General features: G+C 34.5%; 1 protein-coding gene across 7 annotated transcripts in view; it reads left to right on the top strand.

Moving 5' to 3' along the window:
* Window positions 1-26,674, top strand: part of ERBIN (erbb2 interacting protein) — a 115,319-nt gene that overhangs the window by 74,172 nt on the left and 14,473 nt on the right. For 5 of the 7 annotated variants that reach the window (XM_053931338.1, XM_053931336.1, XM_053931333.1 and 2 more), the window contains 15 exons: window positions 1,570-1,626; window positions 5,662-5,725; window positions 7,300-7,374; window positions 8,650-8,794; window positions 9,269-9,341; window positions 10,423-10,552; window positions 10,900-11,015; window positions 12,014-12,083; window positions 13,221-13,320; window positions 14,794-14,915; window positions 15,504-15,674; window positions 16,460-16,642; window positions 18,827-18,944; window positions 20,691-20,874; window positions 21,677-23,198. In XM_053931338.1, the coding sequence (XP_053787313.1) occupies window positions 1,570-1,626; window positions 5,662-5,725; window positions 7,300-7,374; window positions 8,650-8,794; window positions 9,269-9,341; window positions 10,423-10,552; window positions 10,900-11,015; window positions 12,014-12,083; window positions 13,221-13,320; window positions 14,794-14,915; window positions 15,504-15,674; window positions 16,460-16,642; window positions 18,827-18,944; window positions 20,691-20,874; window positions 21,677-23,198 (3,130 nt within the window). The remainder of the gene's footprint in view (window positions 1-1,569; window positions 1,627-5,661; window positions 5,726-7,299; window positions 7,375-8,649; window positions 8,795-9,268; window positions 9,342-10,422; window positions 10,553-10,899; window positions 11,016-12,013; window positions 12,084-13,220; window positions 13,321-14,793; window positions 14,916-15,503; window positions 15,675-16,459; window positions 16,643-18,826; window positions 18,945-20,690; window positions 20,875-21,676; window positions 23,199-26,674) is intronic. The other 2 variants (XM_053931337.1, XM_053931335.1) reach the window with 1 other exon arrangement.

Here is a 26,674-nt window from a genome sequence, read left to right as displayed (position 1 = left end):
AACTAGCTTATTACAAGCGTCACACAGTTTTGGCTAAGGTCAGCGAAGTGTGGATATGCATATTTATAGTTTAGCATATGAAGGGAGATTGCTGCCATTGCATTCAGTGTAAATTTGACTGCATATATGAGTTGTGAAAAAAACCCTACAAACTGTGTAGCTGTCGTCCCTGTCATCAAAGCAGAAGACCAGCTGAAGCCTAATGCAGTGCTTGGTTTAGAAATCAAAGCCCAAAATGTTCATTCATGTCTAAGGGTTCTTAAAAGAGTTCTGTTTTGCACTAGATTGGTATCTTAGGGTGCTGCTAGAGTAAAATGCTTAAGAAGTCTTTCCCACTTATGTTCTAGGTGAACAGGAGTGCTATTACCATGAATGGAGTTTTTATTAGGGTATTCTTTCTGTTAGGGTATTCCACTGTTAGGGTGTTGGGGTTTTACATTTTTTTTAAGAAGTTGGAGGGAGGAGGTTCCCCTCCAGCAGTTGCTACCAGATAGTGAGTGCTGCTTGCAATGCTGGGCTGCACTGACCTCTCTTCTCTTTCAAGGTGACTTTTACATTCTTAGGTTATTTGTGCGCATGGCAGATGGCTGCATTCAAACTCATCCAAAAATGAGTGAATATCTAGAGGAAATACAAATATTGTTTTCTGCTTTCTATTTCTACAGAAAGTATAGTTCTTACCACTTAACTAAAATTAAGGTTTTTGTCTCTGTCCTTACAATGCACTAAGTTAAGCACCTTCAGGAAAGACTGGTCTACTCACCAGGCTCCTTTCTGATTCAAGGACCTTAATACCCTAGTCTGTGTTGTGTGAGGGCTGTCACTTGTCATTACAATCCTATCTGTATTTAAACTAAATCAGTTTCTTAATTTCTTTTTTTAACAAATAGAGCTTTGTCACTTCTGTCCCAATACAGAAAATTTCAATGGGAATGGTACATTGCATGTATGTCAAGACTGCTTGGAACTTACCTTGGCTCTAAGCAGTTGAGTTGGGATTTAGAGGTTATTTGTTTTGCAACCAAGGATGTACTGGAAAAAAGGTCAAACCACCTTCTAACAGAAATGTCAAAATGGATTCAGAAGCTGACTAGAAAGAGAATATAGAAGGAAATCCAAGATTAATTTAAAGCTATAAGGTGGAAGACTACAGGTATTCTCAGATAAGACTTTTTGTATTAAACTGTTTGATTGCCAGTAGTAGAAATTGAACATTTTTAGTTGTGCAAAGTAACTCTGTTACTTCCTGTGTACTTTTCATTAGGACTATAACATGTACCCATAATTAATCCAATGAAGTGTTTCAAAATTTTTGGGATGAAGGAACAAAATGTGTTCAAACAGGTCTAGAAAAGCAGACAGAATATTGTTTGTTGCTTTACCAAAATCAAACTCCAACCAATTAATTTAAAATAACATGCAAATTTTGCACAAAATGTAGTTACAAGAAAAAAATTCAAGCTTTCAGATTTTTTTTCTTTTAATTCTATAATAATAACTATGGTCAGAGATTGCTTTTGTCATTAAATACAGAATATTGTAGTAATTTGTTATGCCTTTCTGTTACAGATTAACTAAACTCCAGATATTGGAACTTAGAGAAAACCAGTTAAAAATATTGCCAAAGTAAGTATTGTATAGTTCTAGAAATTCCTACAGCATTTGTTTAAACATTAATCCATTGTACCTCTCTCCTAAAATCTAACATTTTTCTAGTCCCTGCCTTGCAATTCTCACTTCATCAAACAAGCCTTGGCTGATGGTGATGCAATTCCTGCTGTTTCTATGAACAAGAGCAATGCTCAGTATTTTCCAACTGGGACTCTGGAGCTCCAAGCAGGTTAACAAAGATACAAGAGGTCAATGAAGAAAGAAACTGATCCCAAAGATGGGATGTGAATAGCCACCCAGAGTCATGAATATGTTGTGGGGTACTGTAAAAGTGATCTTTCTCTGGCAACAGAAATTGGTAGAGTTGCTGGTACTGGTGGATGTAAGACGTTCTGGTGGAGAACAGGAGGCTCTAACAATCGAATATTCGCGCTGTCCAGTTCATGCTAGGAGGTACTTGAATGTCGTAGGCTGAAGTGGAAATTACCAGCTCTTTAAATACAACAGCGAGTTTTTTTAGTGACTGTAGCTAATTATATGCATAAGACATGATCAAGGGTTATGTTCTATTTGGATTCCATTTTTAAGTCCCTAGATACTGTACTGTGGAGTCTGTGGTATAAACAAGCCAGAACTCATATATCTAGAATGACATGTACAACATCAGAAAGTATGAAGTTACATCTTCAAAGTGTGAAGCGTTCTGTGGTATAAATGCTCTCAATTCTATTCAGCTCTCTCTGCTATCATTAGTTTTTAGCAGAAAAAAAATACAGGGCATGTAATTTAGAGTGGTACCTCTCTAAATTAAGTTGCTCCCAACTGAGGAACAGTAGCTATAATTAAAACTTACAGCTAATAGAGATTTTGTTTATAAGATCACTCTGGCCTTAATTGCCATAATTAACATTAACAGCATGAATTACATGAAATATTTCTAAAATTTAGTTTACTTGTAGTGATGAGACAGTAATACATGCTTTAATGTGTTTAAGTCAAATGTACCCTCTGTTGAAGGTGCTGGGAAACTTTTTTGTTGACTTCAGTGTTTTCAGAGTTCTGTTCTCAATTGAAAACTAAACAGTAATTGTCATGAAGAGCTCCTCTCTTCCATAATAATCTATGGTACATGCTGGGCTGTCAGCTTCATTATTCTTTTCTGGTACTCTTATAGAAGATGCAACAGCTTTAAAAAGTATAGAAAATTCAAAGCAGTTAATAAGATGCTAAGCAGTTAATAAGTAGTCCTAATATTTTTGCTATAAAATACCAATATATTTCTTGTTTTCCTGTGACTCTCATCTTTCTAATATTCTTACAGTAAATTCTTTTCTATTTGTAATAAGAAATGTATTTGGATAAATTCTGCAGCATCAAACTAACCCTCTTTCTGAGTAAAACATGCAAATATTTTATGACACTAAAGTATGAAGTACTTGAAAGAATGTTAATCAAAATGGGTAATCAATGCCAACACACTACATCAACCTTACTTTGTGCCAAACTTTATGCCAAATATGTATCATTTTGTTTGGAGCTTATCCACAGCCAGAGACTGCAAGTGGCACCATTCTAATGCAAAACAGCTGGATGAAACTATTTCCACTGAAAGGAAAGCAAAAACACTGAGACTATTTTAGAGGCATTTTTCTGATGGGTAAATTGGGAAGATGGTCCAGTAAAAATATGGTGGTACTTTTTTTTTTTTTCATTTTTTTAAGGTTCTATGGCCTAATTGTCAATAAAAAGAGTAAACATTTTAGAAAGAAGCATGTTATTTGAGAGTATAATTACAGCGATGCAAGGCCCAATCTTGCCATCACACACACTCTCCTTGAATTGTATGCCACTTGATATAAGCTGTACTGTTAACCTTAGTGAAGCTGTCTGTATACAACAGAATTTGAGACATAATTTAGGCTATCTGATCCCTTAGTATTGAGTTGAATTGATGCCAAGTTCAATATTATGAATTACGAAAGAGGCTTTCAGTTTATGGGAAGGATTACACAGCACCATGTCAAAGATGAAAATAGGTCCATGATCTAGTTAATGTTTGTTTCAACATAGTTTGGCATTGAATTTTCCTGCTACCATAACATTATTGGAAGCTTTGTTTGCATTTTGTCTGGTGGTATTTCTCTATAAACAATACAGAAAAGCAAGAAGATAGTCCTAGAAGATAGTGCTATTATGTAAACAGCAGGGAAAGGAGGGAATATTTTGGTGACCTCATCTTGCAAACACATTTGTGTATGTTTTGTCATCGAGCGGATGTGTTTGCTAGATCATGGTCATTTGGGCAAGGGAAAAAAGGGCCCCAAATCAATAAAGTTAACTTGTTATCCCTGTCATTGTTACATAACATTGGTTTGCATAGTGTGGTCTGTGAAGTTGCAAAAGCTACAGAATGCTATGTTGGATTCTTCTAAAGGAGTTCTTCAGCAGTGCTTCTGGGAGACTCTTTGGGGCAAATTTGTTAGGAACATACAGCACTAAAATTGATACTGGCATGGTCTCACAAAGCTTTGAGGGATCAATCTTCAGCAGGATTTCAGAAGGACTCAGATAAGTTTAGTTAGAAATTGAGAAAGAATATTAGCTTACTGGTAATCATCCTGTTCATTAGCTTCAACAAATGAGGGAATTTTCTTAGAGTCTTCTGAAAGTAGTATTTTCATGTTTTACTGGGTTTTTTTTCTTCTCTAGCAGGAATGTTAGCTAGGTGCTTTCCTTCAAAGCCTGTGTATACTATTTATACAGTGCAACAAAGGTTTCTGCTGCTTTTGTCTTGCTCTTGTCTTTACCTACTTATGCTAAATTCCTTGTTTGTCCCTAGCTTAATTACTCCAATGTCATGAAAATCAGATTTCTAAATAAATGTTGAGTCTCCTTCTTGGAGATTATTCCATGAATAATATTAATTATCAAATTACTTTCAGTAAATATGACATTTTCCAGTATATTATTTTTGAACTGTATTTTCAGATCAACTATAGATCTTACTGTATTTGAAGAAAAACTGAAGCTTTGACTAGCTGCATAGAGCATCTTGTGCTCATGCAACTGTTTCTTGAAGAAATTAGTGTGATATTCTGACAATATACAAGACTCTACCTTTTAGAAGCTCTTACATTTAATTTTTCCAGAAATTGATAGTATGTACATAGTTGCAGTTTATACATGAAAGTTTTAGACACTTCTAATCATTCTGTGAAAATCTCTTATTAAATAAATACATAAATATGTTTTTATATGAGGGATTCACACTCTCTTAAAAAATACTTCCAGGTAGAACTGCTATTGACTGTGAAGTACCCATTGTGACCACATATGCAATGGTAGATAATCTCTATGGTGTCCCCAAAGTGCACTTAAATAGAGGAAAAATGTTTCCAAAACACAGCTTGAAGTAATTGATTTTACTTTTATTTCAGACATTGATTTAGTATTTGCCATAAGTTATGTTAAAGAGTATTGATATGTCACAAAATCCAATTTAGTAATCTCATTTAATGTACAACTAGAGAAATAATTAGGATTCCAAACCACATCACATGGAAGTAACATAGCAGCCTGGAGAGGTACAAGGGTGGTGTTACATACTGTGTTTCAACAGTGCTCTTCTCCGTTTTAATTGATCACTAGTCTTCCTTTCAGAAGGAAACATGTAGTTAACCAGCCTTTGACTGCTGAAGAGACATATTGTGATTGGAGGTGAAAAGCTGAACCACTCAAAAGAAGAGATGCACCACTGCATTACTCATTATCTTGAAGATTTCTTTACTGGTCTTTAGTTTTTGTAAGTTCATCTTGCAGCCTCAAGTGTGTTGCAGTATATGCTTTGTGTGACACTCAGCAGTCTGCAGGATCAGTAATATCTGCCTGGTTGACCAGTGTGTGAAAAATTTCTCTTTAATTAGGTATTGTTCCAGTTACAGAATAGCAGCACTACTTAATACTGATTACTAGATTTTTGTAAATCTGGAAGATTTGATGTAGCTAGTATTTTCTTAGACCTAATTTTTTATTAATCCCTTTCCTGTGCAGAACCATGTCCAGACTGACTCAGCTGGAGAGACTGGACTTGGGAAGTAATGAATTCACAGAAGTGGTGAGTTTTGCTTTGTAAAAGAGCTATGTATCTCTTATAAATCTTCTTATCCTTTGATCTGTTATTAACAAATACAAAAACATGAACATCATCTTAAGAGTTCTGCTTCCAAGCATTATTTATACCTTACATTACTTTATGGAGCCTGTTATAAAAATCATGTGTGTGATCTTATGAAAGAGAGTATGTTTTTACTGCATGTTAAAATAACACTCTGTTATATAGTGTGGTTACTGTACTGCTAAATAATTAAGAGTAATATGTGTTTGAATTAGAAAAATAATTGTTAGGCTTAGAATAAATTCAAAACACTTATTGATTATAGTGTATTGAATGTTACAATTTTTTGCCTAATCTGCTTTTATTATTGTGTACTATTTAGATCCAAAGGAAACTATATTAAATTTGAATGTTGTTCAAAGCAGTATTTACAGTTGAGGTGCTCAGATTTTTCCTTCAGTATGCATTGACTTGTTTCCTGCTTGTGGTCTCACAGGCCAATATATCTTGTATTTAAGGGTCATACAACATCTCTCTGCTTTTACAAGTACTTTCCTAGGTAAAGGAATTGAAATAGAAGTATAATGAAACTTGATGACCTGCAACACAATAGAGTCAAGCCCTTGTGTGCCACTAGTAGAGCATGCAGAGCTGAACGCTTGCCTAGTGATATGGTTTGGAAAATAGGGGAGTCTATTTAAGGAATTTTTCATTATTACGGCTAAACATCTAGCCCTTACTATGACTGCCATATTCTCATCAGAGGGTAGATATTTGTGTGGGAGCCTTAAACTAATGTTTAAATTACATCTTCTTCTTGGAAAGTGAGTTATTGGGAGTCAGGACTGCAACTTCAGCAGAAATACTGTCTATTTACTGTATAACAAAATTTACTTAGCATTTATCTGAACTTGGCTGTACTTATTAAGGTGCAGTAGTACCTCTTTTGTATTGCTTTCTCTGGAGGGAAGTTTAAATAGGGAAAGCATATGCAACATTAATGTTTACGAAGAAGGGGTCTTTCCCTGATAAACAAGACACCTTTAACAATAAGTTGTATTGGAAACACAATCCCACACTTCATTTTATGGATAGTGTGGTTAGCTTGTATCATGGAGATGCACCCTTTGTTGATAGAAAAAATGAAATTTGTTTTGATTTTTCCCCAAATCAAAAAATCACTGGGGTTTTTGAAAAACAGGTCCTCTGAGTTGAGGAAATTTAAAGGTTTTTAGATGTCTTCCATCAAAACTGTACATGTAGCATGTACTTAGAGTGTGTGCCTGTTGAAAAATAATACTTTCTGTAAAAGACACCAAACCAACAGAAAGCATTTCTCTGAAAATTATTTGGTGCTATGGTCAGGTTCTTCAATGTTTTTTTTTATATCTAGTATATATTTTCATTTAAAAGTGAGTTATCTGGGTTTTCTCTGATGACCCAGTGAAAAAAGTGGGTATAACAGCTACAGTAACACATTACTGAAGTTGCAATAGACAAATCACTGGAGTTGGTTTTGCCATTCACTGGCGATTTTTCATAAGATTTTTTTTTAAAATGGCTTCCCTTTACAGCCTGAAGTACTTGAACAACTGAGTGGATTAAAGGAATTTTGGATGGATGGTAATAGACTAACACTTATTCCTGGGGTAAGTTCTTTTGTTGTTTTAAACATACAGTATTTTAAATTACACGGGTACTTGCTTTGTCAGTATGTATGTTGAAGTTGTTACATAATTTCAGTGTTACTTAAAGCCAAAAGAATAAATGGCACTTGAGTGCTTAACTAGTCCACTTAGAAATTATCACTGATCACGAGAGCTGCGTTCACAGCTTTTTGGTGGGTTTTTTTTCATTGAAAGTTATATATTTCTCATCTAAAAATTATGCTGCAATTCAGGAAAACGAATAAAAATCTTAAATCAAATTTAGGTCTGAATAGCCCTTCCAAAAAGGGATTATTCTGTGTTAGATAGCAAGCAGGAATATATAGGATAAACATGTTGTGTGGTTTTTCACTGGTCACAGTTGTAAAAAAGCAGTGCTTGTTCCAGTGCTTTGTAAACAGGGAGCATAGTCAGTTCCTGAGAAAACAGTCTGTTGACTTTGTATGGGTTCCTGATATCTGTCAAAATTACATGTGGTCCAGGGTGACTGATTATTACAGTACTTGAGAATCTGTGCTTAAGTTTAGCAAACTAATAAATGAGTATTTGAAATTTGGGAAGCAGTTGGTTTGTTTTCAACCTTAAAAGCACTAGCAGTCTTGTGAAATGTGGCCTTCCTGCCTGATCAGCAGTCTTTTCTACTGCTTTTCCATCAGTTAACTCAGAGAGAGTTGAGTGGTTTGATTGTAAAATACAAGCTGAACAGTGTTTTGCAGTAAAATAAAACTGTATTTCTGAGAGTGAAGATTTCAATAGAGTAGTGTGCATAAATTTTAAAGCTTATGCTTGGTTCATGTGGAATGGTAATACAAGCTTGTATTTTGGCTTGTTTCTTTCAGTTTAGTACAATTAGGGATTCATTGTTGTTTTTGAGGATGCAGTTTTACACAAAAGGCAAAAATGAGCATTAAAGAAGTCTACTGGAGCATAATGATGTTCTCACATTATGTGTTTCTTTCTGAAGTCTGTTCTAAAGCTTCAATTACTTGATTCATGGTAACTAATCAAACCACTGAATGTGCAGAAGACTGACTTTAGGGATGTGCAGAGCTACTGTGGGGTGTCTCTGTGTGTAAAAACATTAGCTGTGCTTCTCTGCACAAAATACTTCATTTGAAAGTTTGTATATTTTGCATAAAACTCTATTTCACTACTCTAAGTCTTTTCCTCTGGCATTACACTTGAGAGGTCAAATTTGCCAGATTTTTTGTTTTGAACTTCCAGTTTTTAGAATGCATTATTTTCTCTTGCTTTTAGTTCATAGGCACTTTGAAACAACTGACATACTTGGATGTTTCTAAAAACAACATTGAAGTAGTTGAAGAAGGTATTTCAGGTTGTGAAAGCCTACAAGACCTACTGTTATCCAGTAATTCACTTCAGCAACTGCCAGAGTCTATTGGTTTGTATTTTAAGTTAATTCATGTTGTTAGAAGCCTGTAGTTCAGACACAGAGAACTTGAAAATACAAAAATTACATTCTAAATCTGTTTCTGTGCCAGCTCTTGATAAAGCCGTAATGCATGACTGAATAATAAATTAAAATTGGTTTGGAGCATTCTTTACTTTATACACTAGTTTGTAAATGGATGAAAACCTGCTGTCTCTATCAGCAAAAAAACCCCAAACAATTTCTTTTTCTCCCTTTCCCTACCTGCCTACCCAAATGGTTGACACATTGTAAACCAGCAGACAAGTTCTGTAAGCTCATCTCCTTATTTCCTTAAGAATACAGCACTATAGGCACATCAGGGAATAGAGAAGATGTGGTGGCTTGCCCATAATGTTGGATTTTTTCCCCCTCTTAATTTAAAGTTAAAACTCAACTTAATGAAGTCAAATGTCCATTTTGATTTACTTGTTCCTATTGTTATAGGTTCTCTGAAAAAGGTGACAACACTTAAAATTGATGAAAACCAGTTAATTTATTTGCCAGACTCCATAGGAGGGTAGGTATTTCACCAAAATAAGAAGTTGAATTGCCTTTCTGAACTGAATTACTCTTCTGTAACAGTAGCTCCTCTTTTGGAGTTTTTTTTATAACTACTTGATTTAATTTCTTCTATGTGTTAATGCCTTAACACAATTTAAAGCAAGAGTTTTCCTATCTTAGTACTGCTTTGCAGAACGAAGTAATATAAGTAAGGTTCCTATTACTTAATACCAAAGGTATTAATGCAGCCACCAATCTATAAAACAAAACTTGAATGTGACAGAAAACAAGGTTCTTAAAGAGTCAATTAGCTTTCTGAAACTGTTGTGTGTTGTGTTTTTTTTTTTTGACAGTAACATGGCTATGGTAGATATTGCAAGTGATTATTGTCCAATCTCAAAAATCTTGTAAAAAATAAATATGAACATGTATTTATCTTTTATATATATATATGGAGAATTTTCAGCTGTACATCACCAAGTTTTTAATATATATTTTGATGTTCAGTAATTTAAGTTAAAACTTGCAAATAATAGCGGAAATAATTGGCTCACAATTAAGTGCTGTACAAATGTACAATGTCTTCCACTTTATTTTCATATATTTTAATTAATATAGCTTATCTTTTGTTGTCAGAGTTTACAAAGTACTGCTTCACTGCCAGATACTTAGGTTCACAGTCTGTAACTCTTGAAATTCTTTGCTTGTTCAGAAACTGCACTCAGCTCTGATTTGACTATGATGTATCCCATTCTGAATGTTTTCAATGCCTTACACTGGCATGTTGTCATGTAGTACACAAGCATTCAGTGTTGCTGGTCATTGTTTTCATTGTGAGGACAGCATAAAGGAGATTTTAAAAAAATAAGCAAGCTTGAAACAAAACCAAAAAACCTGCAATCAACTAACAGCACGCAAAAAGCACATTTTAGGCCATCAGTAAAGAATTCTTCTTGGATTTTAATTCCTTTGGGTTTATTTTGAACTACATTTGCGATTAATAATTAATAGTGATATTAACTTAATTTAAACTGCAAGTATTCAATTAATGTTGGATTAATTAATCGGTATAGAGGAATTAATTTTTTTTTTTGCAGGTTAATATCAGTGGAAGAACTGGACTGTAGTTTCAATGAAATTGAAACATTGCCTTCATCTGTTGGGCAGCTCTCAAATATAAGAACCTTTGCTGCAGATCATAACTTTTTAACTCAGCTGCCATCAGAGGTATGTATTTAATTGCAAGTCTGTAAATTGAATATTTTAATGTGTTTATATAGTCTGTACAACTTGTGAATAACAAGTTACTAATTTTTGAGAGGATTTTCTTTGTATTTCTTAAAGGAGGATGTATACAAATATACAAGTTTATAAATAATGAAATTTGATTTTTTTTTTTAAGCAACAAGTTTTAGTATGTAAGAATAAACTTTCAAGGCAAAATAGCCTCAATACTAATTGTTTTTAAAACTTCCATATGAATGTTGTGAAGATGAATTAATTCTTTGTGGTTATTTTTATTTTTTTTGTTTTTGTTTTGTTTTGTTTTTGTTTTTTTGGGTTTTTTTTTTTAGATTGGAAACTGGAAGCATGTAACAGTGTTGTTTCTGCATTCTAATAAGCTTGAGTTTCTCCCTGAAGAAATGGGTGATATGCAGAAATTAAAAGTCATCAATCTGAGTGACAATAGGTTTGTGAATGCTTTTAATCAAGTAGAAGTTGCATAAAACACAACAATAATGTAGAGGGATTGTTATGAATACATTACGGCTGTCTTTCCTTATCTCACACATAGCTCAGAAGGTGACTGAAATATATTTAATGTATTATTGTTATATTCTGGATCTTGCAGCTCCATTATATTAAGCTATCTTTATTTTAATGACCTGGCAGATGCATTGAAGTGCAGCTTCATTACATTCATGATTGTTAGCATCTGTTTTTCTAGGGAATTACTTGGTTATTTTCATAAAACTTTTGATTCTTACTTAAAGATTAACAGCTTCTTGAATTGCATATGGAGCACCCAACAGTATCATAGGATAGTGTAAAAGACCTTGGTGTTCTGTGCAGGGGGGAATAAGTTATCTTATATTAGAGATCGTCATTAAAAATAGACAAAATGTTTAGCTTTGGGGAATTGTTAGTTTATACAATTGAAGTATACTGGGAGAGAGAAATAGCAGAGCTCTCCCTCCTGTTCTGTCAATCCAGCTTCTCTGTACTCTGTTTGTAGCTTGATTTATCCCTTAGTGCCAGAGCACCCATTATCCATGACAGTCCAGTCCCCATACATGTATCTTTTAGAAAAAAAATTATTTTCAGGTATAACACATTTTTCCTTAATTGGCATGTATATTGACAGATAAAATGGTGAGGATTCAGATTTATTAATTCACATTAATTGTCTTTGTATTCAGGTCACCCAGTTGAGTTAAATTCAGGTCACAATGTCACTTCTTTATTTTAAGCTACTTGCTATACTGGGCAGACAAGTTTTTCTTGTTTGGTTGTTTTTTTTTTTTTTTAATTTGAATTTAAATTGCATTCTGTAGCCTTTCAGCTCTCACTATTAAGTTAACTTCATATGAAAATATCCTTTAAAAATATTTTACAGACTAATGCAGGATTGTTTGAAGTCTGAACAGTATGGCTAAATGTACTTACATATATTCTTGTAATTTACAGACTAAAGAATTTACCATTTACTTTTACAAAACTGCAACAACTCACCGCTATGTGGCTATCAGACAATCAGGTAAGGATTTTTTTAATATTGAAAATAAATGATTTTTGACTTCATTCCTAATGGGACTGACAAGAACAGAGCCATCTGTTAAATAAAGAGACCTAGTACTGTGTAAATCAGTACTTCCTTGACATTACTATGTCAATTCTCCTTAAGTAACCAGTACTGAGCTTACCTGTCTCTGAAGGCTCATAATCTTGGAGAAATTCAGTGGTGTGAGGAAATGCATTTTAACAGATATTGGGAACTTTTGGGTTTTTTTTGTGTTTTCTCTGGGTTTCGGGGGGGGGCTTTTTGGGGTGTTTTTGTTTGTTTAGTTTGGTTTTTTCTTTGGGTTTTTTTGTGGTTTTGTTTTTTTGTTTTTGTTGTTGGTTTTGTTTGTTCCGGCTAATTTACTCAGGTGAGTTTAGTGCTTGATAAGTTTGAACTTGAACATGTAGCCTGCTGTTTCTTTCACAACTATACCAGCGGGTAAACTCAGCATGCCTGGTTTTGAGTTAGGTTTTCTGCCATACCTTTGAACTGCGTAACTGTTCAACTTCAAAGCTCTTAAGCAATAACTCGTGTGTTTGTATTTTTCCCTTTTATTAAAGTCCTTGATATTATGCTGATTTTCTGAAGGGCATTAAAATCTATAGGGTTGTCAGAGATCCACTAGCCTCAGATATTCACTTTTACTAAAACAGTAATTTCAAGAATCCTCTGCCTTTCCCTGTAAGGGGTGGAGGATATTCAATCTGGTCTCAAAATGAAAAAACAAGGGTGCTGAATTTTTCTTTTTATATGATTGTCTGCAGTTTTATATAGCTAAATATATCTATGCATTTCTGATCAGTGTGCTTTGGGATAGTAGTAAGTACGAAAAAGAAACTGGGTTACTTTTTGACTATCTAGTGTTTTCTTTTCACAAAAGCTGTTGCTGAGTTTGTCCTCAATCAAAAAGCCTGTCATCAGTAAAATACAGACATATTAATGTCTTAATTTTGTGAAAATTATTCAGAGGAGAAATGGTTTAATTCAAGGGAGAGTAGTCTTCAAAGTCATGGGACAGGCATGCTTTGTGATATATAGGTAGTATTTACTTTTTTTATATATTTATATATATATATAGTCTCATAACATAGCCTTCTTTTATTTACTTTCTAGTCTAAACCACTTATCCCTCTTCAAAAAGAAGCTGACCCTGACACACAGAAAACAGTACTTACTAATTACATGTTCCCTCAGCAGCCAAGGACTGAGGAGGGTAAGGAATTTCTGAAATTACCTGTCACAGTGGTTTCTGAAAATAATAATGAGAAGGCTTCCTGCTAATATGATTTTCATTAAATAATGCTTAAATACTTAAATGCTTAAAGTTTGAAGTATACTTGCAAGAGATGATGAGTTCTGTCTGATGACTGAGAACAGTAACTTAATGAGATTTAGATGTTGTAGATGAAATTCTAGATGAAACTATTTCAGTGAGTAAAGTGAGAAATGAACTAACAGGAACACATGGTGATTGCCACTCTCAGCATGACACCCTCATTCCTTCCAAAAGAGCCTAATGGTTTGGGTTGAAATTCTCTTAAGTAAGTATTAGCTTTAAACTGACTATTTTAGGAAAATGTTTCCTTTATTACCAAGTATGTATTTTTTGACAAGTACATAGTATTCTCTGGTTTATTTTGAAATAATAAAAAAAAAATCAGTCCAGAAAAAGCATATTGCTCACATGTAGTTTGAACTGGTTTTATATAAGGTTAGGTTCCTGGCTTTTGGTCAGGAACTCATAGTGATAGTGAAGTTTATTATAATATTTTCAGATGTGTTAAAATTTTAAGTTTACCCAATAAATGCAGAGTAACAAATATTCCACTGCACTTACTAAGCCCTAAAATTAAGTATTTTTCTATGTCAGGCGTAGAAGTGGTTAATACGAACAGTCTTGGTATTGCTAGTGAAGGATATAAATTTTCTGGGTGGCAGTGGTAAATTTATTAGACTATTTGTCATGCTAAAAGTAGAACCTGGCTGATGTAACACCAAGACATGCTAAAATAAGAGACATCGGGTACCTGCAAGATTTTTTTAATCTCTTGGAAAATTAAGCACGAAACACTTGTATCCAAAGTCCCTGTCAACTGCGTAAGTGCTGCAAAATCATGGAGATTAACTTAACCTTCAGTTTTAGGTGCTTACATTGCTTTAGGAATAGTAAGATCAGTTTTTCTCACTAAGTCATTCTTAGTTTTCGTTTTATATTTTCATTAAATTAAATCAGATGAATTAATTTAATGAATGTACTTACCTGTGCTTAATGATGTTAACCACTGATAATAGTCTGTATATATCTATACAAGTATAATTAATGTTTATAGATATATACACACACACAAGTACGTTATTTCATATTTAGATATAGAATAAAACCACTCAGCAGATTTCTGCTGAAAATTTTCAAATGTGAATGTTAAGACTAGTGTACAGCTAAGGATATGATTTTCTTTTTAAAGATAGGGATTTTTAAATATAAAAGTACAGCCAAATTCATAAAGCAGTGGCATTGCATCCAATCTTCACTTAATGATGCTGTTAAGTCTTTCATCTTTTAAAAAGAATGAATACAAAAGCACACCAATCCCACCCAAGTGAAAGAAAAAGAGTGTATTTTGTTTTACATAATGTAACCTATTCTTATACTTCTTTGGGTTCTTTGGGGTTTTTTTTTTTCCAGTTATGTTCATATCTGATAATGAAAGTTTCAATCCATCTCTGTGGGAGGAACAGAGGAAACAGCGTGCTCAGGTGGCATTTGAATGTGATGAAGACAAAGACGAGAGAGAGGCACCACCTCGGGTTAGTATTAAATTTATTTTTGCATACATGGTGCTTCCCTCCCTCTTACTTCCACCCTTAATCTCATCCTTTTCCTTACTTTGGTTAGGGGTTTCACTCTCCTGAATAAAGCAAGTCATCAGTTTAGAGTATCTAGCAGGATGAACCACTATGATTTGGATTTTTTTGTTGTGTTTGCTTTTAGTTTCAGCGTTATTTGGCCAGATCATTTTCATCAGGGCACAAGGGAAGAACTCAAGCTGATACTTGGCAGTGAAGGGCTTAACTAGGATGCTACCTGAGTAATAGTGCTGTGGAGAACAATTGGGGAAACCATGATAAATCCTGATTTTATTTTAAGTGAATTAATAGTTGGTTTAATCTTTGCTTGCAATCACTGGACATGTTGGGGGAAAGGGAGTGAAAGTGATTCATAATCTTGCCTGGTTGTATAAGCTTATGTGTGCCTCAGTGCCAGCAGACTTGAGTATCAAGGTGGACATTCTAGAGTATTCAGTGGTGTGGCCTAACTAATTATTTTTTTTAAAGCTTACGTTTTAGTTCTGACATTTAAATAAGTGTAGAACCTTATTGCCTTTTGTTACACAGGAGGGCAATCTGAAGAGATACCCAACTCCATATCCTGATGAACTGAAGAATATGGTCAAAACAGTCCAGACAATTGTACATAGACTAAAGGATGAAGAATCAACTGAAGATAATGCCAAAGAGTCAAAACGTGAAGTCCAGACAGTTTCTGTAAAAGATGTGGGGGTAAAGGTTAGAGATAATATTATCTTCTGGTTTTGTGAGAAATTCCAAAGACTAAAGTGTCATTGATTCCTTTTAAATCTCTTCTCCCTTCCCTTTGATGCTTTAGAAAGAAAAATTCTTAGATTACAGAACCAGTTTACCTCTTCCCCACCTAAGGAGGTCTGTCACAAACATAAGGTTTGCAGTAGCAGTCTTCCTCCTGCACTAAAAACAAGAAAAGTGACCTAATTCTCAGGCACATATACAAACATATACAAACTGGATGTGTTAAGGAGGTGCCTTCTTTGGTTTTTGGAGGATGGCATCTTTGTCATCCTCAGATCCTCTTTCATCTGCAGACTTCACAATGAAATTTGAATAATCTCAAAGGCTTTTACTGCTCATGACTGAAAGCTTTATGTGGTAACAAGCAGTAATAGCAGACTGGCAAAAGTGTCCACGTCTCTAAGAGCTTGATGCAGCATCATAGAAGATAGGACTACTTTTTGGTGCTCACATAGAATCGTTGCAGGTATTGACCTGTTTGATTTTTTTCATCTGACATACATATTGAAATAAAATGGTGCATATTGACACCAGTAAGGATAAGAGTCAGACTGATTGACTGATTGACTGTACCTTAGTTATCTATGATGTTTTCTTAGCATTTCATACCTGGTGCATTCTGTTCTTTACAATTCCAGAGCTCAGATTTTTCCATTCCATGTTTCCCGAAAATATATAATGCTGGGTCTGTATGTTGCTAAACAGGTTTCAGGATGCTTTCTCTTCTAATACTCTTAATTCTGTAGACCTCAGAAATTGGTTCAGTAAAGAACAAAGCCGATGAGAGAAAGCAATATTCAGCAGGAAGTTCTGTGCAGAAGCCTAGTGAACCAGAAGCTGAGCACAGCACTGCAAATTCACATATGACTGCACTTGTTAAAACCTTGCAGAACACGAAAAAAATTGTCAACCATGAGGACATGCTTGAGGTATGGCATTGCTATGAGCATTATAGCAGTTAGAAATTGTGCTGGTGTTGTACTGAATTTGTTCTTCTGGGAGATGAAAATTTCTGTTGACAATAGAAGAAAATTGCCCTCCATAAATGTTGTAAATTCAGATAATTTTCAATACAGTACTTTTCTTGCTTCAGATTGTATTAAGTAAAAGTTGAAACAGCTAATAAAAAGTTCATAATAAAAGATGCATGAATTTAAAGAAAAATAATGCAAACTCAGTTAAAGGTTGATATACACTGTGAAAAGACTCATACTTCTGTAGAATTCTCCAGTTGTTTGACTGTCAGTACTTCACTAAATAATCTCTTTTAATTATTGCTGAAATGAGAAAATGTCAGTGGTAGCAATAAAATGTTTCTGTGTCCAAGTGATTATACACATGCATTTCAAATGAAAAGTGGAAAGTAATTTTAAAAATATTTACTCCTCTGTATTTACTAGTAAGCTGTCAGGAATATTACTTGGAATATACTTACTAAGGTCCTTCCCTTACAGTGAAGGATTTTAAACTTCTGAACTTTGCACCTCTCTGTCAAACGCCATGAATTTATTTATTTAGGAAGTTTGAGCTTTATGACAAATTTTGGAAGTTGCCATTCAATCAATTCCCAGTCACAACCTGTAAAATACTTCTTTCATAATTTCACAAGTGATTTTTTTTGCCTGTGTTGTGTAAGCTGTGGAATGTGCCTGTATCATACAGTGAAAAGACTTGAGTGACAGGCAGTAGTGGCTGTCACTGGCTGCTTCCCCACTAGTATATTCCTGCTTCTACATTCTTTTTGAAAATACTGGTATTGACATTTTTTCTTTAGTTTTAAAATATTTCAGAAGATCATGATAGTTGTCTAATGATAGTGACAGTAATTCTTTGTAACTGTAGTAAGTACACAAGTCAGGTACAGTGATGTCCTTGTTTGAATGTATTTCCTTATTTCCTGCTGGTAACACTGTTGCAGAATCCAGATAGCTAAACTTTGCCTCTATGTAAGCTTTTCATTTCAGCATTGATTACACTTGTATGTCACATCCAAGAGGAAGGGCATGTGGTAGATGTAGTGAAGAAGTTGGATGTTTGGATTGTAGAGAAAAGCCAATGATTTTTTTTTATTATTATTTTTAATTAGGACTGAAATAGCTTGTTTGTTAAGTCTCAGTCAAGTTTGTCCTTCCTGTAGACCTAAGAACTGGCCAGGTAATTTGTATAATGGGAAGATGATGCTCCAGTAGGTTCCATGCATTAAGTGTTCCAAAACAGTAAGAAAAAGTGAATATTGGCAGGCTTTCTTTGCAGTTTGCAACATGGATTTTGGAGCAGGAAGCATGTTTACTAGAAAGAAATTTCTGCTTTGAGGAATGGTTTGTTGGGGATTTGTTTCTTACTGAAAACAATTGAGTTTTGAAGATAAATGAATATAGGGCTAGCAGTTGGATACTACAGTAGGAACTGAATCAGTTGCATGGCTCCTCTTGCAGCAGCTTTGTCAATTAATCTCTCTCATAACTGCACTGAGTTCCATTTTTTGGTTCAGAACTAGTGAACATTAATTTAAATGTGTTCAGTACTGCTTTTTCTCTGCCATTGCTCTTGAAGTTAAGTAACTTCTTTTCCTTTTGGAATTTACCCCTGGCAAGCTACCCTTACTCTGTTTCTGTTAGATTAGGCAAGCCAAGTTCCTTCAGTTTTTTCTCACAGCATATGTCTCCATTCCTAGGATTGACTTGGTAATGGCTACTTTATAGCCGTTTAAGTTTGAGCTCTCTTCTTCAAAACCAATACCCAGCTTGTCAGTCTGTGGTGTTTGCTGGTTCAGTGATCACTTTGACTTGGACTCAACTGGATGCTCTCTCCAGTGCTAAAATGAAGGCTTCATCTGCTTGCTCCAAGAAATTTTTTGCAGTTAAAATTATCTGTCTGGGTGTCATCCCACAGAGTTCAGCAGTGACAATGCAAGTCTGAAAGTGCTGCATCTTAAAGATAATTCAGTTGACTTGCACTACAGATGCACTACAAAGTTGTTTTGCTTTGCATATGTTATGTGGCTCGTTTATCTTTTTACCCCTTTATTGTTTAGTGGGTGATAGTTTGAACAGCATTTACTCACCTTTGAACTGCTCTTCAAAATAGACAGTGTAAAGCTGGTTTTTCTTTAGCAGGAGTCAGAAGAACTCTCCTCTGATGAAGAGATGAAAATGGCAGAAATGCGACCACCACTGATAGAAACCTCCATAAACCAACCGAAAGTGGTAGCCCTAAGCAACAGCAAAAAAGGTAAGATACCATAAAACGCATTGGACATGTTTTGTGATTTTGATGATTTCTTGACTCAAATAAAAGTGGTTAGTTTTTCAAATTAAATTCAGTCAAAGTAGGCTTAAATTGTATATTTTAAAAGAAAGATTTTCCTAATTAAGCAACGAAAGGGGGAAAAATTGCATATACTGGAGTACATGGTAGGGAAATCTGTGTTGATATCTTAATTTTCTTGATTCTTGTCAGTTTAAATCAGACAGGAAGAGAAGGGGTGTTTGTTTTGAGGGTTTTGGAGCTTGAACACACTCTTGATGTCCTTAAGAAAAGGACTGCAGAAAGTGGTATTTATATTAGAAATACTCTGTAACTCCCCCTTCATCCAGATTTTGTGAATTCTTGCTGCAATAGGCAGCTGCTAGAACTGCTGCTGTAGGCAGCAGTATCACTTATTTAAATTTCTCTACAGAAGCTGTGCTCTCCTCCTAAGGTTTAAGAATAATCCTTTCTTGTGAAAACTCTTTCTCCAGAGTTATTTCACTCTTCTATTTTTTTTTGCTCCTCTAGCATGAAAATTCTGACTCTGTTTTTTTATTAACTAAATTTTATATTCTCTGAAATATAAATTTGGTCTGGGTAATCATTTCCTTAAGAGTAAGAAATGGCCTAGGATTCAGAGAAAACATGATATAGAAAGAGGATAGCAAATAATATTTTGCTTCATATGACATCCAAGTCCAGTACTTCCAGGACAAAAGGCTTTTCTGGACATCTCATAAAAAGGTGAGATTTGGTTAGGAAAGCCACATGGTGGAAGCAGAATCTGCTGAGGGTCACATACAGATGAAAAGGTGGATGTTTACCAATGCTGTCCTTGGATTTTTTTGTCTGACTAAAGTACCAGGTCAAAACTTCTTTCTTGTCTCTGAAGACAGACATTAGTTCCACAAAATGTATGCATTTGGCATCTGTAACTGGCTTGAAGCAAAAATTTAAATGTATTTGTTTCTACACTCATGTCAGAATCACGGCTGCCTTGAATTCTCCCAGAGAAATTATTTTTATACGGATGTAGTATGTAAGTATGCATACATTATGCAAGAATCAATGTGCACAGGGGTAAAGTACTCTGAAAATGTTGTCCTAAGGGATCTGCAAAGCATGGGAATGCATTGAATTCAGAATCTGCATAAGACCGTTTTTCATTGCCGATTTTTTACTTTACCTAAAAAGCTATACAGAGCTTTTCCAGTGATCTAGATGGTTCCAGAGTAAATAGTAAATAGTTGGTCTAGTAAATAGCTTCAATAATGATAGAATATTCAAAATAAAGAATGGTGTACCCTTTCAAAATACTGCATGTGAAGCAATGTGCTTCATTTTCTTAGAGGCCAATAGACTCATGTAATGGACAATTCTGAAATCCATATAGTAACAAAAGTATGATTTGGTAGATATTTTAAGGAAGTACTCAGTAATATAGCACTCGTGTATGACAAGGGAAATGGGAATAAAGCAAGAATTTAGATTTAATTAGCAGATAAGGGCTGTTTACATTAGGCCAAATATTTTAAAAAATAGGAACTATTTCCAACAGTATTTTGTAAGTTTAAATGAATTATGCAAAGATGTTAGCTTACATTTTAGTTTCTGGTAGTAAGAATTACTGAAGAACAAGAGAGAGTTTCTAAATACTATACATACATATATGAAATGGCTATTAATAAGATCAGTGTATCTAACTAAATTGGCACATTTTTATTTCAGATGATTCAAAAGATACTGATTCCTTATCAGATGAAGCTACCCACAATAGTAATCAGAATAACAGCAACTGTTCCTCTCCTTCTCGAATGTCAGATTCTGTTTCCTTAAATACTGACAGTAGCCAAGATATTTCTCTCTGTTCTCCTGACAAAGAAACACATGCTGCTGTTCTATCCAAAATCAGGTTTGTAAGATACTGTGGATCACTAAGAACATACATTAGAAAAATGTTACTTAATATTTTATATGGTGTTCTTTCCTTTAATTAATTCATTTATCATTCATTAAATGTTTAAAATATCAGTGTTTTATAATAGGGTTAATAATGTTCTCTTAAGGTTAATAAAGTTCTCAAAAAAAAAAACCTTTCAGAGACTAGCTTTAGTATACAATACATGGGTATACAATACATATTACACCCTTAATAATAGAGTGTAATAATTTTATCTTTTTAAGTTTTTATCCCTACAAAATACATCAGTATGCCATTTTGAAAGTGCTGTGTTTTTATTTGCTTAATTTTGAAAATCATTTTGACTGCTGACATGACTATTAAAGGTTCTTAAAAACTTACAAAGAATGGAATTACAGGTTGTTACTCTTCTAGGAGTTCTAGTTAAAAAGTGCCATTTTTCAAAAAAACTGCTAATACAAACAGGAAAATTGCCCAAAATGGAAACTAAAATAAATTAATAAAAAAATAAGTATTATCACTTTGTACTTGAAACTTTTGAACTGTTTTTAATTATTGTTGTTGAGTTTAAACAAACTTCTGAAACCACATGATATAAAAACATTGCCCAAATGAGCTCTTTATATAACATTTCTTCAATATAAGATAGCAAATCACAAATCTGTTTCATTGTCCTGTTTTGTATGCCCAACATGGTTGCATATTAGTGGTAATTTTTTTTCTAAAATGATACTTTGAGAAATACATTCATTCTTAGGAGAATTTCTTTAAGAGCCATCTTTTTTTCTTCCAGGCAAGAAGATGAAAATTTGAATAATATCTTGCAAAATGGAGGAGAATTGAGTGTTACAGTGGAAGAAAAACTAAATGTGCAAGAGAAGGTTACAAATTTGTCTGAATATGAATTGAGCATTGAAGAAAGATTAGGCCTAATAGGAAAAGGTGTTGATCTAAGTACTCCTGTAGAGGAGTCTCACAAATTAGACCAAATAAACATGAATATCAATAAACTCGTTAGTGAAGAGGCAGTGGCAGTTCCTGTAGAAAAGTTAGAAACACAGAAAATGGTTTCAGTAATGGGCTTTTTGAATAACAATGCAAAAGAAGAAAGTGAGCACTTGGAAAATGGAAATAAATATCGTGTAAATAAAGTAAACGGACTTGCTGAGGAAACAGTACAGTCTCCCGGTAAAGAAAAACTAGCAAAAAGCACTACAGTTGATGGGGATTCTGCTGAGCTATCTGTTTCTAGAAGCACTGAAGATTTCTCCCCACAGAGAAGTGGTCCTGTGATGAAATCTCACAGCATCACAAGTATGGACAGTGGTGGGCTGAAAATCTATGATACTGTAAATGAGAATGGATCTCAACAACCAAACTTGGCGGTAAAATCAGGATCTGATACTGCAGACGGAAAAAACATAGTCCGAAGTAAATCTGCTACTCTTCTCTATGATCAGCATTTACAGGTTTTTCCTGGGTCATCGTCATCATCTGATTTAGTATCTTCTACAAAAACGGTGTTCAAGTTTGACTCAAATCACAATCCTGAAGGTGCTAATGTAGTGAGGGGATCAGTGACAGGCGGTGCACAGATGCTCTGTGCTCCCCAATATAATATTCAGTACAGCAGCAGTGCACCAGCAAAAGATGCCTTGTGGCCCCAGAAACAAACCACCCAAGTAGATCAGGGCACTTTACCTCCTTCGCATCTGCTTAGGTCTGACAGTACAGAAACTCCCAGTTACGTAAAGCATTCTGGCAACATGAATTTCTCCAATCATAACAATATCCGGGCCAACGCTGTGTACAACACTCACCAGCGGATGGCTGGGAGACACACAGATCTGTGGGCTGTTCCACCAGGTGACAGACTGCTCCCAGGAGCAACCAGGCACACTCTTCAAAGGCAGAGCAGTGTATCTTCTACAGCTTCCATAAATATTGGGGATAGTGGACCTTCAAGACGAGCCCAAGTTCCTGAAGGGGACTACTTAACATACAGAGATTTGCATTCAATGGGAAGAGCTGCAGCGGTAATGTCGGGACAGCAGAGGCCTCTCTCTGCTCGGACATACAGCATTGATGGTCCCAATGTGACCCGGCCGCAGAGTGCACGACCGTCGGTGAGCGAAATACCAGAAAGAACTATGTCAGTCAGTGACTTCAATTACTCGCGGACTAGCCCCTCCAAGAGATCAAACCCAAGGGTTAACTCCGAGCACTCGTTATTAGACCCTGCAGGAAAAACTAAAGTCCCTCATGACTGGAGGGAACAGGTGCTGCGACATATTGAGGCTAAAAAGCTAGAAAAGGTAAAAATAATAATTCTAAATTTTTTTCTACTTTTCTGTTACCTAGATATGGAATAAGGTAAATACTCTGTTTTGAACAGCTTTTAATTACTATTGAAAATCTAATTTTGATCCTGCTTTAAATAGGATAAATGTTTGTGATGAATATCTAAGAAACACTCAGATGGTAGACTGAACTAAATGAACTTTTCCCCCAAAGAAAAAAAAAGAGCTTCTCCCCCAAAGAAAAAAGAAAGGTGCTTTTGTTTTTACATCATACTTGCCAGCTTTGCCAGATTACTTTTGAATACATTAAATAATGTCATACAGACCTGCCAGACTGCAAGGCCAGATCATTTAAGGTAATTTTTAAGGTAAATTTTATTGTAGCTTTGTATTGACAATTTACTAAAATATTCCCTTACACTTCTTAATCTTTCCGTTCTGCCTTTTTTTCACCCTATTTCTTCTCTTTAAGAACAAGGAAAAAGAAAATCAGTAATATCTATTTAGAAGTATAGGTCTGCAGCTTTAGTTGCTGAGGAATTCAAAAGCTGTAATTATCATGTATTTGCCTCCAAGCCAGTTTTCTTTTGAAGTTGGGTATCTGACAGATTGTTGAATGAATATTTATTGCTTGCTGTGAGATGAGAACACTTAAAAATCTTGTTCATTTCAGAAAAATCACAGTAGGTTTTGATATAAGTAGAGATGATGAACAGGATTATTTATGTACTGTAAATGCCATCAAGAATTTGAGCTGATAAGTAGAGCTGAACAATTATGTATCTTCAAAGAATTTGAGTAGAGCCTGGAAGAGTGTAATCTGTGCTGTCCTGCTAACCCAGTTGAAAATATCATCCCTAAAAATGGCTTAAATGTCATTTAGCCAGATCATGTTTCTTTGGAAGGGAATTGAGTAAAGTATCCAAATTTCATTTTGATTGTGCCAGCTAGATGGATTTTGTTTTTTAGTTTATTTTCTAAGAACATAGTTTGCTTTGTAATTATTATGGTAAATACTTGAATATCTGTGATGGCTAGAGAAATTTAACTGGAGATGGTTGGAGAAATTATTTTTAACTATGATTTTTCTTCAGAAATCCCAGTATTTGCGGGGAGGGGTTTGCTTTTTGTTTTCTTGGGGTTTTTTTGGTTGGATTTTTTGTTTCAAATTGCATAAATTTTGGTGACAGAAGGGGATGGGTTTCATTTTTATAGACACCTGTACAAAAGCTGTACATACTCTTCTGATCCAGCTGGTCACCCGCAACAGGATGTCTTAGGGTAGTACTGTGCTGTCGTGTGGGGACCCTTGTCCCACAGGAGGACCACTAATCTCACCATGTTCCAACTCTATTAAAACATGCATTCCCTCATTTTCCATTCTCCTGGATGGATGTATCAAATCTTACATGAAGTGACAAGAGAAGCAAAAATACCAGCAATCCTTGAGTGTACTCAAGGATTCAGTGATTCTGTACTCAAGCTTCAGTGCTCTGCTAATGCAGTTTGTTTATAGCTTGTTCATTGGCATGTTAGGAACAGTGTTTAATGCAGCAGTGTTACCTGTGACTTAAATGACATTGACTGCCTGACTTGATTTCCTTTATATCTAACAATACTTTTCATTATGCTTTATAGGTAAACTTTAATTTTTGCTGTCAGAATTATGTGGAACAACTGCTGTTGAGATTTTAGCTGTGCATTTAATTTAACAGTTCTTTTAAATCTGTTTTTTATGTTTCTTTTGTTCTGGCCTTGAAGTTTTTTTAAAGTAGCCTTAACAATCTGAGACTTACTTATGGGTTTAAAGTGAATTTGTATATTGAATTGTCTACTTTATATTCTTTAGGATATAAGCGACTTAAAAAGAAAAATCTGAATTGTGAAAAATACAGATATGATCCTGTATGGCAGCTGGCAGATATGATATTGTGGAAATTCTAGCAATCAACTTAATATTTCTTAGTTCTTTTTAAATAACGGCTTTGGTATTTCTGTTTGTAATTTAAAATTAGCCAAGTGGTGCTTTATCTATAAAGCAAATTTCTGAAATGTTTTGAAATCTGAAAATAAATCCAGGAATTAACAGAACTCATTTAAGGAACAAGTTGAATTACAGAGATTGTTTAAGGAATGTTTACTGGAAACTACTTTGACAGAACTTTCATGGATTTAAAATGGCACTTTTTTTTTTTAAACATAAGATGCAACACTGAAAAAACACATATACAAAATTAAGATTGTGATGAATATTTAATACCTATTTTCTTGACCAGTATGGATTAATAGTACTACTTTTGCTGCGACTCTACTATTACTGAATTTAATCATGTTTATCATTTCTATCCTTATAGATAGAAATGCTTATTAAGAAGGAGGGTGTAGTGGGCTTTTGGGGATTGGTTTTGTTGGTTGTTGGTTTGTTTGGTTGTTTTATTTTCTTTTCCTAAGCTCCTGAAAGACATGTTGTGTTTTTATAACATTTAGCAACTGAAGAGAGAGGGAGGAGTGAACCCACTTAAATTTGTCCAACAGTGTCTGCTTGTTGGACAAATTGGAGAAACTAGTTCGTTATTTATTAGCCCTTTTTACCTGAGATAGGTAGGAAAGACTTTTAGGAGTTTAATTTGCATAAGCAAAAATGCAAACTAGTTTTAATTCTAGCAAAAATGGTTAAAAATGGGTTCCAGCCAAATAGCTAGCATTTGTAATACCTTTAATAAGCTGTAAGGGTCGTGGTATGGACCATTCATTTAGGAGTTGAACTTGACGATCCTTGTGGGTCCCTTCAAACTCAGAACATTGTGTGTTTCTGTGAAATGTAGAGAATAACTAAAATTACCCATCTGAGTTAATGAAGGTGAAAACAGTTCATGAGACCATTTGTAAATAGAAATTCTGCATATATTAGAAGAAACAATTTGCTTACCTGATGCAAAGCATATTTTACTGGGGGATACAGGAGCTTATTTAAATGTAAACTGCTCTCTAGTGGTTGTATACATAAGATGTTGGAAAGCATGCAGTCAATTTAGCCCCACCCCAACCTCATAAATTTAATACAGAGTTTTAAAAACAGTAATATTTTTTAGCATATTTTCCTTTTTGAGTGTGACATACCCATTTTACTACTTAATATGTTACAATAGACTCTTATAGTATTCCTGTTGGCTTTTATTTAGGAATTGAAACTAAAATTACGCCTGTGTAAAAACACTAGTGTCCTCTCTTTTTATCTACTTTATCTACTTTATCTACTATTTATCTAATCTACAGATTATCTAAAATGCATTCAGAGGAGGGATCGTAGTTTAATTCCTACTTTTTTTCGTAGAGTTGTCAGTCTACAGTGCCTTATTAAAAGAAAAATATCTAATTGTTTCAGTACTGATACAGAATTGCAGTTTTAATTAAAGTTTGAAACTTTTTCTTCAACACATTTTTAATGCCACATAATTAACATGCAAAAATATTTTAATTGATATGACCTC

This window comes from Vidua chalybeata, chromosome Z, assembly GCF_026979565.1.
Source record: "Vidua chalybeata isolate OUT-0048 chromosome Z, bVidCha1 merged haplotype, whole genome shotgun sequence".
Classification (NCBI taxonomy): domain Eukaryota; kingdom Metazoa; phylum Chordata; class Aves; order Passeriformes; family Viduidae; genus Vidua; species Vidua chalybeata.
This window is presented reverse-complemented; position numbering and strand designations above follow the sequence as displayed.